At 36.2% G+C, this 15,000-nt stretch overlaps 1 protein-coding gene across 1 annotated transcript in view; it reads right to left on the reverse strand.

Moving 5' to 3' along the window:
• The window catches only part of LOC144977090 (carboxypeptidase B-like), a 38,783-nt gene that overhangs the window by 19,761 nt on the left and 4,022 nt on the right, over positions 1–15,000 (reverse strand). Inside the window, exons 2-4 of the mRNA XM_078921884.1 lie at positions 2,881–2,987; positions 2,544–2,625; positions 398–534 (exon numbers count right to left, since the gene is read on the reverse strand). Coding sequence (XP_078778010.1) covers positions 398–534; positions 2,544–2,625; positions 2,881–2,969 — 308 coding nt within the window. The 5' untranslated portion in view covers positions 2,970–2,987. The remainder of the gene's footprint in view (positions 1–397; positions 535–2,543; positions 2,626–2,880; positions 2,988–15,000) is intronic.

Here is a 15,000-nt window from a genome sequence, read left to right on the forward strand (position 1 = left end):
ACTACTACTACTACTACTACTACAATTACTACTACTACTACTACTACTACTACTACTACTACTACTACTACTTCTTCTTCTTCTACCACCACCAACCCATTAAATCTTTATCCTCCATGATATAAAATGATTCAGTCAATAACAGCATGCTCATTAAAAATCACTTCGTAACGTTTACCATTTCCAGAATACCTTTCCAGACTCGCCTTTTGTTTTATAGGCAGACGATACGTCGCATCTCTCTCTCTCTCTCTCTCTCTCTCTCTCTCTCTCTCTCTCTCTCTCTCTCTCTCTCTCTCTCTCTCTCTCTCTCTCTCTCTCTCTCTCTCTCTCTCTCTCACACACACACACACACTCACGCACACACACAAACGCACACGTTACATATGGCCAATACCTTTGATTGTCGTGGACTACAACCTGATAAGGTATCCTAAATGTGACGAGATCTTGAGTTAGGGATGCGAAGACTTCCTGTTTGACCAGAAAATCCCATGACGTTTTGCTTGAAGATCGGATGGACACTGGATCTAACTAGAGTAGAGGAGAGAGGCCAGCGTGATAGCCGATTGGTATTTTGTAATAGGAGGTGTAATGTGATTCACGACAGGCTTGTCATGGCTTGACAAAACGTTTTTTGCGCTTCCCAAAGATTATTGTTTTCAGTAAGTTTGGGGACTGCCCTGAAAAGCATTGAAGATGACCGCACACTGCACATCTAAAATTGACTCGTATGCAAACCTTTTTTTTATTGTTCTTATTAGAGCACTCAATATGTTTTTGCAAATTTTTAACACCATTTTTAACACCTTCATTTTCATAACCCAGTTATAAGTTTGGCCATTTTTTAAAAACATCATTATCAATTTAACAGGAAATCCATTTTCTAAACAACGGATAAAAAATAAGATTTTGTTTTCTCATCAGAAACGTACAAGATAACCGAATTACAAAACAAAATCCATTTCAGGAACACAATGCTTTGATTCCAGAATAGAGAGATTGAAGAGTTTAATTTCGTAAGGAATTTCTATTAATATGTATAGAGGATAGAGATTTCAATGAAAAGCTAATGGCAAAAGAAAACTTGGCTATATCTTTCTTTTTCAATTGATTAAAGGCATAACTTCGCGGGGTAAAAAACGCACAGACTTTGAAATGATCACAAAAAATTCGCAGAATGTCTTGAGAGGTGTGTCCGATATTGACCTGCTACACTGCTTTGGGAGCCCGGATCGTCGTTGAAACGCAATTTGAGAGGGATGCATTTTGAGGAACCGTGTAAAGGAATTGCAAATAAGTTTTTCAAATATAAGTTTTAATTACATATTGAACACAGTTGTGGATTTTGAGACATTGTCATTTTATCACATTGTGATAGGCCACGTCTATTCGCAGTAGCATACTGCGAATAATGATTTCCTCTATTCGCAGTAGTACTGCTGATACTGATATACAGAGAAGTGACAAGACGTGGAATGAGATGTTAGCTAAAGATAGAAAGGGATGGGAACTGTTTGTCTGTTGCCTATATCCTGACCCAGGGTGAAAAAGGCAATGATGATGATGATGATAAAGTTACATATTGAATATAGTTGTCATAACTATTTTAATAGCAGGCTGTATAGGCATATTCGTGTGATTATGTGGCGTAAAAGACCGAGGAGGGATGATATTTATTGACGACCAGTATTTATTTGGGCTAGAAAATAAAATGCCATCACTCTGAAAGCAGAAGATCAATTGCACAATGTATGTATCTAGTCCTCTGGAAAACTGATTTTACACTTCCATTGAGATTGGAACCAGTATTTTGACATTATCATTTTGTTTCCTATTGTAATTTTACTTTTTAATATGTATAATTGTTGATTCGTGAAGTTCGCTTTGCATTATTTTGATAAAACAATTTATTGTAAATTGACCTGCTAATGAATGAGAATGAAATGGCGTTGTAACAGAGACATGGCTGGGAGTTGGATGGACGGAGAGATGAATGGATGGATGAACTACTGTACTCTTTTGACAAGATTAGGGTCATTTTAGTCGATCGAAATTTGAAAGACGTGATTTCTGGTCAAAAATTTAAAAACGTTTTTTTTTTTTTCAGAATGCTGCAGTAAAGGTGGATCGACGTATGGAAGGAGAGATGGTTGTTGATTTGATAAGTGGACGGATGAGTGAGTGTTCAGTGGATGAATATAATATGGTGTTGATACACGGATTTGTTAAAGGCAGGTATAGGAAGGATTGATGAGTAGTAATGAGGGTGTCTTGAATCCCTAATGAACAACTCCAAGTGATAAATTAACACAAAGAGAGATTATTCTAAGGGGGAATACTATATTCTCGCAACAACAAAAAAACTCCCATCAGATCAACTAGTTTAAAATAAAAGACTTTTTGGCGTGATATTAGAATGAAAATAGTCTTTCATTTTCTCATCAATTGAATGATCTGATTAGGTCTGGAAAAATGTCATATAATTGACTTCAAATGAAAATCTCTCCAGTTCTATAGAATGATGAAATTCTCCAACTCACGTGATATTTATTCCGTAAATGGTTAATCTGTTCTCTATCCCAATTTGTCGTTGTTTGAAGCTGGATGAGTTGAACACTGGAGCTGTTTAAAAAAGGGCAAGATGTGTATCAGATATATACTCAAGAATATCAACTGAAGGTATCAAACAGGTTCATGGTTTGTTTTTTGCTTAATATGTAAACCACATCACTACAGTTAAATCTGAATTTCATTGTCAAATTTCTCTTTACTATCTAAACTAGGTATTTAAAGTTTGATCTTTGAATTGAAGGAATTTAAAACACTATTTCCTCAATCCTAGTTGAGCAGCGTATAAACAACACTATAAACATTTACCTGTTTGTGATATTTTTGGAGGAGGCCGCTTTCATCAAATCGATAATATAAAAAATACAGAGGAGAGCGAATCCTTTTGGAGGCAGCATACTCTTATACTGTTTTCCCTGGGGGAAAAAATAAGGTAAAATCAATTCAAGCTAGTATATATTCTTCGACTGACGCTCATATGCATATCATGAAAATGATGAGTGAGAAATGTATCTTCGAGTGAAAGCTATACGAGCCACGAGATACGTTAGATCAAGTTTGATGTCTGTGGAGATGACAATTATATAAAGTTCTTGAACTCCGGCGGTATTAATTTCGAACAATTTCCCGATGCCTCTTCAGATAACATAAAACCTATTAATCTATTTAATAGATACTGAAGTTGAAATGGACTTGATGAACTCCATTTTGATCGTTGGATTACAAAAAGTTCAGGCATGGAAACATTCAAGTGCTATTTTTTGTTTTGTTTCTCGCTGTTACAACGACCAGAGGAAACAAGTTAAAATGAGCTTTGTGAACATATTCATTTTCGGATAATTGGAATCGTTTCCATTATATAACAGAGAGCTCTATCTACATAGTATTATGAATTCAATAGACATAAAATTCTATGGGTTGATATATGAATGCGATTGTGGTTTAAAAAAACAACAAAAATCGTTGAATTATTTCGATGATCATTATTATAAATAGCTTTAAGGTGTGGTTACGACTGAATCCATGAAATGTATGCCCATTGTTATCGTAAATGTTGTCGTCGTGTCGTTGTTGATAATATGAATGAAGTGTGACATTTTTATATGAGTGTCGGACAGCACCAGTTCAAATTTCAGGTTTTGTATGGCCTCAATACAATTATAACCAAGCAGTTGAGAATAGACGAGAACGGCAATCGATAAGTCTATGTTTCAAGCGGAAGTGTAGTATGCGTCATAAGAAACCATAGATTATCATTGACATGAGATGGAAACTGTTGTTGGCCTATAGATAGTATGCGCTTGGCTAAGAAGCTCATAACATTGCCACCCGGAAGTATAACTGACCAACACACAAAACAGGTGTGTATCCAGGAACATTTATAGTCGGGTTAATACAGTTCAGTGAGCATTACTCATAAACGCGGATGGCAAAAAAAAAAATCACAAAAACCTGAGTGACGTCATCTTCGAACTATCTATACCCTGACCCAAGGTGAAAAAGGCAATGATGATGATGATGATGATGATGATGATGATGATGATGATCATGATGATGATGATCATGATGATGATGATGATGATGAGATGGTGCCTATACGTTCACTTTCCACATACACAAGTGACATTTTAAAAGATCCTTATGATTAAACATGAGACGGAAGCAGTAGTAAGTAATAACTGTTCTGACTTGTCTCTATTCTTCTTTGGCTATGTTGGCCGCGTATTAAATTGTTTGGGATTAACTAGTTTCAACAATTAGATTTCCTACCACCGACACAAGGTTAATCGCCAATGCAATAATTGTGAGACTTGAGACCATTGTCGTCAAACTTACTCTCATTACATCCTAATTTAGCGATGATTTCCAGCACAGGTTCTTACAGATCCTCTTCGTTGGACTCAAGTTTTCCTTTATCAGACTAGGTCTTCATACGACCGGTGTTGAGTTTTTTGTCTGTAGTCATATACTATTTCTTGTTCCGTCCAATATTTGCCAAGTTTATTTTTTAACGAATTCAAACATTTTGCGCATACGATTTAATCAGCTATGAATTCCACAGTCCTCATATTAAAATTATTCTTTCTAATATACATCCTTGTACTTTGTAGACACGGCTTTCCACTGTTCCCTCTTGTATCATATCTTTGTAGATTTCCAGCCTCCCTGTCATAAAACCAACTTAACATTGTGTATATTTCTATCATTTCACCCCGAACTCTCCTGTATTTCAGCGTTGGTAAACTTCTCTTCGTATGCCAACATTTGTTTCGTCGCTCTTCTCTGTAATCTCTCTATCATTTCAATGTGTTACATCTTGTTTATGGTGATCAGAGTCGGAATATTCCAAATGGGTTCTTTCTAATGATCTGCAGAGTGGGATGAACAATTCTACATTGATTTGGAATATGAAGGATATATGCGTGATTGAGGCAAATATTAGACGTTGTTTGCTCCATTTTCTATCTGATGTGCGTATATAAAAGCTTACATTACTTTTTATCGTCACGCCAATGTCTTTTTTCAGTATCCATCTCTCCGCTTCCACACTATGCTGAATAGCTGAAATCTGGGTCTGGGTTGTTCTTTCCAATATGTATATGATTATACTTGTCCGGATGAAACATAAGCACCCAAGTGTTACTCCACATTTCAAATTTGTCAAGTCGTCTTGCAATGTGTTCATATTCTCCTTGATTTCGATAATTTTTAATATCTTTGTGACTTCGGCATACAAATACACCGATGATTCTACCGTCTGATAGATCGTGAAGCAATGTAATTGAATATCCCTATTCTTTAATCATAATAATAATGTAATGAATTTATATAGCGCCTAGTTCCAATTTAGAATTGCTCACTGGCGCTTTACATCAACACATCATGTTTGATATACAAATATAGAACTGGCATGTTAAAAACCACATAAATTCGATGATAACATAATATAGTATAATAAAATACATACTAAGAGTCCAAATTATATGCCCTACAGAAAAGCTCAGTTTTTAACCGTTTTCTAAAGATAAGGGGATTTTCACTATTTTAGTTTCAATACTAATGGAGTTCCACAGTCGGGGGGCATGGTGGTCAAAGGATTTCTCATGAAAAACTAACGATTTTGGGGGTTTCCTTAGGATATTTAAATTAGCAGATCTTAAATTTCGACTGGGTTCATAAAGGTGGATAAGTTCCTGAGGGTAAACAGGAGCAGAATTGTTTAAGTCATTGAAAACATGGGTGAGTATTTTTAATTCAATTCTAAACCTTACAGGTAGCCAGTGTAGATCCTCCAAAATCGGGGTGATATGCTCGCGCTTTTTAGATAACGTTACCAATCGAGCTGCTTTGTTCTGTATCTTTTGGAGTCGATTAATGACATTATTATCACAACCATAGAGCAAGCTATTGCAATAATCAAGGCGGTTAAGAATCAAAGAGACAACAAGAAGTTTAGTAGTATCAAGAAGCCTTCTAATAGCACCAATAGATCTAAGATAGAGACTGCAGGATCTAGTTACATTAGTGACATGGGCAGACATGTTTAATTTTGTATCAAATAAAACTCCTAAGTTTCTCACGGGTTCTTTAGTGATGGGAATTACATAATCAGAAAGATTCAGGTTAAGTGTGGAGAGGTCCACGAGGCCCCGTCTTGTAATTTGCAACACCTATGTTTTGTTTTCATTTAACCTGAGTTTATTGCAACACATCCAGTCACTAATCTCAGAGATACAATTTTCTTCATCCGTTATAACATTGAGATGATTGTCGATATTAATGGGAAACAGTAATTGGGTATCGTCTGCGTAAAAACGGTACTTAATAAAATATTTTGAGATGATCACCAAATGGTCTGATATAGAGGGTGAATAAATCTTCAATGGCTTGTATTTGCAAAAGGCTCGATCACTGCAAATATTCTATTACAGTCCAATGAAAACAGGGAACATTCACAGATTACTTTGACGAGTAAATTCATTCAACACTGTTTTAAAAGTTTCCAAGCATTCAACATTCCTTATGTTTGATGGCAGGACATTCCAATCATTTTTTGTTCGTGGGAACAAGCTGTGTTTGTATGTGAATGTTCTTGTATGTAATAATAATAATAATAATAATAATAATAATAATAATAATAATAATAATAATAATAATAATAATAATAATAAACCGACTCAATGGTTAACGGGCAAGTTTTTATTATCACACTCTTTTATGGAGATGTGATATAATATATTTTAATTCGTCACTGAACCGACCAACCTTTAATAACACAGTTTTTGGTCTCCTGTGTTATATTTATTTTGTTACTGAACCGGCCAGTATAACACAGTTTCGGCCTTCTCTGCGTTATACTTTATTGGGACATAATATGCATAGTAACAGATTGCCTTCTCTGTACTATGAGTTTATCGATCTTTTTTTTTTTCTTATCAAACTGATATTGCGTAAATTTGCCTTCTTTATGCAATGTTTTTGGTCACCAGTTTACGAACTTACACAGCACAGTAACCTGTATTATGCCTTGCTATTTGCCGAGCCCGAACGTACTTCACACAATCAACCCTGCATTGTGCAAAGAATAGCAAGTGAATTTTTGCGGCCTGCCATGGGTTTATATAAACATGGTGAGTTGTATTCATATGACGACTGAGAGGCGTTGTCAACACAAGATAGCATAGCAACAGGTTTCATAAATAACAACTCATGGTCGCCTAAAGATATCCCATTGATATCCAAGCTCGTTCTATAGTAACGTGACAACCACAATCATCAGCATTATCATCGTCATCATCATCATATCCAAAAGGATAGTACAGAGTGAAGAGATATCTACACTACAAATCTTCACGAAAAGTCAGAGCGACGCTGTTACAAGATTACAGAGGAGCAATCTCGAGACGACAACAAGACAAGATGTGTTTGTGTGTATTGTATTGTCTTTACATGTTACGTTTTGGTTGTCAAACTTTCCCTTTTATTTTTGACATTTTCTTTATTATTTTAATAAAGTTATAATTGAGTTAAATCAGCAGAATTGTTTAATAATTTAAAGCTATACTTTTGTGGGGACCTTTTGTAATATCATTAATCCGATTGTGGTTGAAAATATCTTAATATTCTAATGTCATAAAATCAGTGACAATTATTTGGAGGGGACAATTTTTAAAGAATTATAAAGTCTAGCTGTTAAAACTACTCACTTAGTTTAGTACATGTTAAAAAGAGTATTAGAAAGTCGACATGCTACTACTACTCACTTTGTTTTGTGTCAATTCTTTTCTCATCCATTCAATTTTCTCTCATTCATTTTATTCATTCAGTCGTATTGTACTGTTGTTATATTGTAAAAAGTGTTCACTCTCATTGATGTATTTCTAAAGTAAATACTAGATCTAACCTGTTTTGATCGACAGATTAATGTTATTCTGGCAGTGAAGACGTATCACGCGGTCAAACAGGCAGTAAGTGAGGGGACTTGGGCAACGGGACGAATAGGTGAATAATTACTCTGTCACGCCGTGTAGTCTATAGATAGTTCGAAGATGACGTCACTCGGGTCTTTGTTATTGTTTTTTGCCATCCGCGTTTATGAGTAATGCTCACTGAACTGTATTAACCCGACTATAAACGTTCATGGATACACACAGTTTTGTGTGTTGGTCCGTTACACTTCCGGATGGCAATGTTATGAGCTTCTTAGCCAAGCGCATACTATCGATTTTCACGTTAATTTTAGCACTTGTCGGCTTGGGTTAACGCGAAGTGAGTTGGGTTTGTTGTTTTTTTTCTAAATTCAACCCGATTTTCCCTTTAAATTGAGCCTATCTACCAATACAGAAAATCGCAAAACTTAAGTATTGATACGGCTATTATCTTCAAGTCACCATAAGAGTTCATTAAGTGCAGTGACACACTCAGAAAGTTCTATTCCGAATCGCGAGCAATGGGAGCGATCTATATTCATGTTTTCGTCCAACCTAGTCATCAATCACATGATTTGTTGCTTCCAACGATTGGATATTTCTCCAGAAATGTAAAAACGCTGCTTTGTTTATGAAAGTTATAAACTTACACATGCGTCAAGCTGAACAAAATGACCAATCGTGATGTTTGATATTTCAAAAATTGTGAACACTTTTCACTATTTGGGTCACTTTGAGCACATATTCCAATGTGACCAATGACCTCGAGCACATGGAAATGTAATATAGATCATGCCCATTACGACTAGTGTTAACACAGAAAGCACTTAAGAATAATACTTGCTATCGACACAACCGATCAGTATTCCTCCCGTATTGGATAAATAAGGCAAAATAATATATTGTCATTACAGATAAAAAGCCAAACTAAAAGCGATATACATCAAACTCTAGTTTCAGTCAGTATTTATATTGAACACAACTCAATTTAAAGCAGGACAACAAAAATGGACCTCGACTATAGAACGAAGATGACGTCTCTCAAGCCTTTGTTATAGTATTTTGCCATCCGCGTTTGTTAGTGATTCTCACTAAACTGTATTAACTTGACTATAAAAGTTCATGGTTACACATAGTTCTGTGTGTTTGTCCGTTATACTTCCGGATGGCAATGTTGTGAACTTCTTAGCCAAGTGCATACTATCTATACAATAAGTATATAGAATTATCAAAACAACTCAAAATACCAGTAGAAAAAACATTTTCATGGTGTGAAGAAAAAATGAAAGAAGAGAGAGAAGAGAGGAATAAAAAAAAGATCAAAGAGAAAAATTAAAAGCACATGAAGATAGAGAAGAGAGTGCGCATGCGTGAAATAGAAAGATATATTCCGCTAGCACAAGAAGAAACGAAAAAGACAGAAATAGCATTATAAGCAGAAATTGAAAAGGCTAAAGTTACTCCAGGAAGTCAAGTTAGAAAAACAGATGACTACCTTCCAAAAATGCCGGTTTTTGATGAACGTACCGATTGTCTCGAATCCTTTCTACACCGTTTGAAATCCAAGCACGAGCTTATGGGTGTCAAATGGATAGTCAATTAAGTTCAGCAATAATAAACTGCTAATCAGGTGAACCATTAAAAGTGTTCCATACAATTGCACCAGAAGATGTGAATGACTACAATAAAATAAAAGATGCATTGCTTAAAAGATTCCGCCTTACCGAAGACGGCTACTTAGAACGCTTCCAAACTGCTAAGCCAGATGAAAAAGAAGATTTTAATTCGTTTCTAAATCGCACAACTCAATTTTTCAACAGGTGGCTAGAACTTGCAAATGTTAAAAAGGGCGATTTTGACGGACTCTATTTCTTAACTCTCAAAAACCGCGTGTATCAATCATGCAATCCGGAACTTGTCGCATTCTTTAAAGAGCGAAACCCTACAACTATAGAAGAGCTAAAGAAATACGCTGAATATTACACAAACACACATCCACTAAAGCCGCTTAGTCTCATCACAAATGAACCTTATTATACAGCAGTTGCTAAAAGCGTGAGTCGGAAACAAAATCACGAGTTTCTTATTCAGAATATAGCAACCGATTTCAACAAAGGAATCAAAAGAGAAATCAATCAGCTAATTTCAAAACAGGGAATAAGCTAAGAGAGCAAACCAAACAGTTCAACAAACCCAGATATAGCGCAGCACAAAGTGTCGAACCCAACAGTTCAGAGCAAAAGAAAGAAACTGAAGTCAATGCCAATTCTGTTCAAAAGAAGGTCACACTGCAGATGTTTGTTTCAAAATAGTAGGTTAATCGAACGATAGAAACAACAAAATTCAACGTGCTGACACAACTAATGCTTCAATAAAAACTACTCACTCCAAACAGCTGATCCAAACATCAGAAAACATAAATGTTTACTGTGTAAAGGGAATGTCTCTACTCACACAAACATACCGTTCAGGTTCACTTAAGCTTAGTATAAGGCAAAGTAAATAGATTAGAATGCGCTACACTTAGGGATTCAGGATGTACTACCGTAGGTATTAGGGCTGCACTAATCAAAGATGAAGATAAAACTGAAAATAATGTTCAGTGCATTACCTTCAGTGGTAACGTTGGAACATTTAACATCACAAATGTTTACATAGAGTCACCATATTACACAGGCAAAGTAGAATGTTGTCTTTTACAAAACCCAGTCGCCGATTTGATAATTGGTAATATAAAAGGTGTTAATGACAATGCCGAAAATGTTGAAGAATTACAACTTGCGCAACATATAGCTTGCCCAGCAGAAACTAGATCTATGATCAAACAACAAGAGTCATCAATGACTATTTCACTAGAGCCACAAAACTTTGGCCACCATGATTTTGTTAAGTTACAGAAGGAAGAATATTCCATAAGAATTTACTTTAAGCGTGTTGACAAACTGCAAAATCAAAAGCAAAATACAATATTGAAAACGATGTACTGTATCGATCAATGACAAAAGGCAGTAAGTGTTTCAAACAAATTGTAGCTCCAACTCCTTCCCGTGACAAAATACTAGCTATTGCGCACGGTTCAATTGCGTCAGGTCATGTAGGTAGCTCGTCAACACTTAAAAGAATCTCTGGACCATTCACATGGCCAGGTATAACAAAAGATGTTCGGAAATACGTTAAATCATGAGATGCTTGTCAAAAACGAGTTGCGAGAGGTAGAGTGACTAAGCACCCCTTAATGCCAGCCGATAGAAAAAGTATTTTCGCGCTGCAGGATAGACATAATTGGACCTTTAGCGAAATCCGAGAGAAATAACACACACATTTTAACTCTGGTTGATTATGCCACACGCTGGCCAGAGGCGGTCGCACTTAAATCAACGTCTTCAGACCATAATATAGCCGAAGCACTCATGACAATATTTTCACGTTTGATCAGACAACGGACCTCAGTTTACCTTGCACATAATGGCCGGGACAATGAAACTAATGGGAATCAAACAAATTTTCTCAACACCATGGCACCCAGAGACCAATGGTCTCTGTTAAAGAATGAACGGCACCACAAAAACAATGCTCCGTAAAGTTTGCTCAGAAAAAACAAAGAGCGTGTAGGTAACGATTGTTATGTTACCAAGAGCTCTCACTTCCCGCTTTTGGTGAAGCCAAGCATCTTCCGTCTTCTACTCGTATTTTCTTCATTGTATCAGTAAGCCTAGCGCGCATGATACACGCGGAGCACACCCACCTCGCTGTCTCGCCTGGCACGCGACAATAGCATTGCGGTTAAGAGAAATGAGAGCTCTTGGTAACTACGTTACCCTACACACTCTTTGGAAAAACCCACCAAATAGGATAGGCATTTACCAGCGATATTATTTGCGTACAGAGCTCTCACCTTACGAACTCATGTACGGTCGTGCATCGAGAGGCCCAATCGATGTAGTTGCATATAATATTTGCAAAGGGGAAACGCGTGATGGAAAAGAAATGATGTTCGCAAACGACTACGTAAACAACCTAAAAGATAGGATTGAGTCCACGTGCAAACGTGCACAGAAATCCGTTTGTGAAAAAGCAGAAATATACAAACTTTATGCAGATAGAAAAAGCAAAGCTAGAATATTCAGCTAGGTGATCAGGTACTAGTGCTTTTGCCCGATGACACTACGAAACTTCTGTTAACATGGAAAGGGACATACAAGGTAACCGCAGTTAGATCAGGAGTAAACTATGAGATTAAAATGGGCGATAAAACAAAACCATTACACACCATCATGGTCAAACAATATGTTGAACGTAATCGCGGGTCTGTTTTCAATAATGTTCAAAGCGAAAAAGCGAGCGTCGGTCTAATCATTGAATCGGAACAAGATTAAGGCGAGCTTCATCATCCCCCTATCCCGTTATACAGGGAAAATGAGTCAACCCCGAGTAAGATGCGTTACAGAAGCATGACATACAGTCACCTATCGCAAAACATCAATCTGTACTAACAGCAGATATACCAGGCCATACTTCAATTGTCGAACACGACATTAGGCTAACTTCAACAATACCGATTAAGATTAAATACTTACCCATCTCCTTTCATTCAAAGGAAGCAGTAGTAAAAGAACTACAAATGATGATAGACACTAACATAGTGTGACATTCTACGAACCTGTATTGCTCACCAATCGTTGTTGTCAAATAGAAAGACGGTAACATAAGATTGTGCATAGATTTTCGAAAGCTAAATGAAGTCACAATCTTCAACGCCGGACCCATACCAAACCAAGAAAATCTATTGGAGTGAACATATTGCAACACTCGGAAGGGTATTAGATACTCTAAAACAACACAATATCACTGTTCAACCCTCAAAAAACAAGCATTGCTTACAACCAGATTAATTTTTTAGGTCACACAGTTGGCTTTGGGAACCAAAAATCCGATACAAAAAAAAAATCAAAAAAAAATCAAACAGTTGCAAACCCCCAAAACCAAAAAGGACGTTAGAAAAGTGTTAGGTCTCCTAAACTTTTATAGGAAATATGTGCCAAACTTTTCAGATATTGCAACGCCTTTAACAAATCTCACAAAGAAATCAATGCCAAACAAAATAAACTGGACAAATGAATGTGAAGAGAGCTTCAACAAAAATAAATCAGCTCTATGTTCTGAACCAATATTAAAGTTGCCAGATTTAAGTAAACCGTTCTATGTTAGAACAGATGCATCTTGCAACAGAATTGCGGGTGTTTTATTACAAGAACATGACGGTACACTAATGTCATGCCAGTACACAAGCAGAAAGCTTCTATACAGTGAAACACGATATTCGGTGGTAGGACGCGAAAGCTTGGGAATTATTTACAGTTTGAAATCATTCAGCAGATATCTCTTACTGAAAACATTTATTCTTGAAACGGAACACAAACCACTCACATCCATTAATCCTCTCCTTACCAGCCATTTTCAGGATTTTCCCCCAAACTTCAAACCCAACTAACCCAAAATATATTTTTTTCACTCAAACACAATAGCAGTAAGTTCTTGGGATATATAATTACAATAGTAAAAACATGCTCTTCAACACACTGTTCACTTTCTTTGAACTTTACAATGCACAAAAGAATTGTGAATAAGAAAAGTGTTGGTTGTATCGTAACGAATGTGACGATTTTCCTGTAGTTGGTAAGGAGAGGGTTAAACACAACAAAATGAACAACAGTAGAGTTTTAAGGTGGAGTTTATTTCTGAAAAATTACTCATTTTAAATATCTCATATTCCCGGTTGCGAAAACATCCATGCAGATTTACTTTCACGATTGGTGTAATGCGTAATTTTGTAGTTTGTAGAGAAAGGTCAGTCATCCAGTCAAACAACTGTGGCTGATTTTATCTTTTTTTTTCTCCCGTTAACCTTTTAAAGCTCCAATAATTGAATATATCATAATTAATGCATTATATTTACATTTGTTCCATTTTTTTTCATTGGAGTAATATTAAATATTTAAGTGAAAAATAACTGAATAATATTTAAGGGTACCTATAATGACCCGCTTAAATTAAGAGATAAGTATCTCGTTTATCTTATTCATTTCATAAGGTCTGAAATAAAGAATGAAAGGAAACATTGAATCAATCCGTTGCCGCAACAACATCTAACACGTTGAAATTAAATCCATTGATACTTATCAAAAGGATCATTAGGTCTAGATAACTTGGCCTGGTATTTTTTTTAAAAAGAAAGAACACAAATTAAATCTTTTAAAAAAAATTATTGCCAAATTCATGTGAGAACACCTACACATGTTACACCAAATGGATTTTGATTGTTGATGGCTCAAAAGATTCGACTCGATTTAGAATGTTTATTTCCACAATAATATGCGGTAGTATAATAAGTAAAATATATGAATGCCTGTTCGTAATAGACTTTTTTCCTCCACAAATATTGCGGGTTATCCACAAGTGATTAGTTAAAAATTTATCAACACTGATTAACAAGAGTTAAGTGCGTGACGTCATATTATTACGGAAATTTTCGTATTCATAAATTCACCAACTTCACTAAATTAGGACAATGAAATTAAACGGGCGACTTTGTATTATTATATCTTATCAATGTTTGACAGGTGGAAAGTCCCCACTGATGAAGCGATTTTGGCGTGAGGCAGGTCCTCGGTCGATGCCGATTCGTTACTACCCAGTGTCTCCTCTTACTAGGCGTTGTTGCCAGAGTTCCTGACACTGTGCATTGACTTGCGAAGTTTAAGATCTCCTGGAACGCAATTCTCCGCGATGGAATATCATAGTGCCAAGGTCGACGTCCTCAGGAACTCTTGGTTAGCGCCCCGAGTTGATCCTGCCAGCTTCCTCAGACGACTGTTGAGTTTCTCTATCTTGTGGGCAACTCCTTCGAGATGCACCCGATAGGTAAGGCTTAATAGGTGGAATACAGTGGCCACGGTTTTTGAAGTATTCATCTTCATGTACCACTTGTCGAAGTAGGATT

This window comes from Berghia stephanieae, chromosome 7 (genome assembly GCF_034508935.2).
Source record: "Berghia stephanieae isolate SIO BIC M18660-M18661 chromosome 7, UCSD_Bste_1.3, whole genome shotgun sequence".
Taxonomy (NCBI): domain Eukaryota; kingdom Metazoa; phylum Mollusca; class Gastropoda; order Nudibranchia; family Aeolidiidae; genus Berghia; species Berghia stephanieae.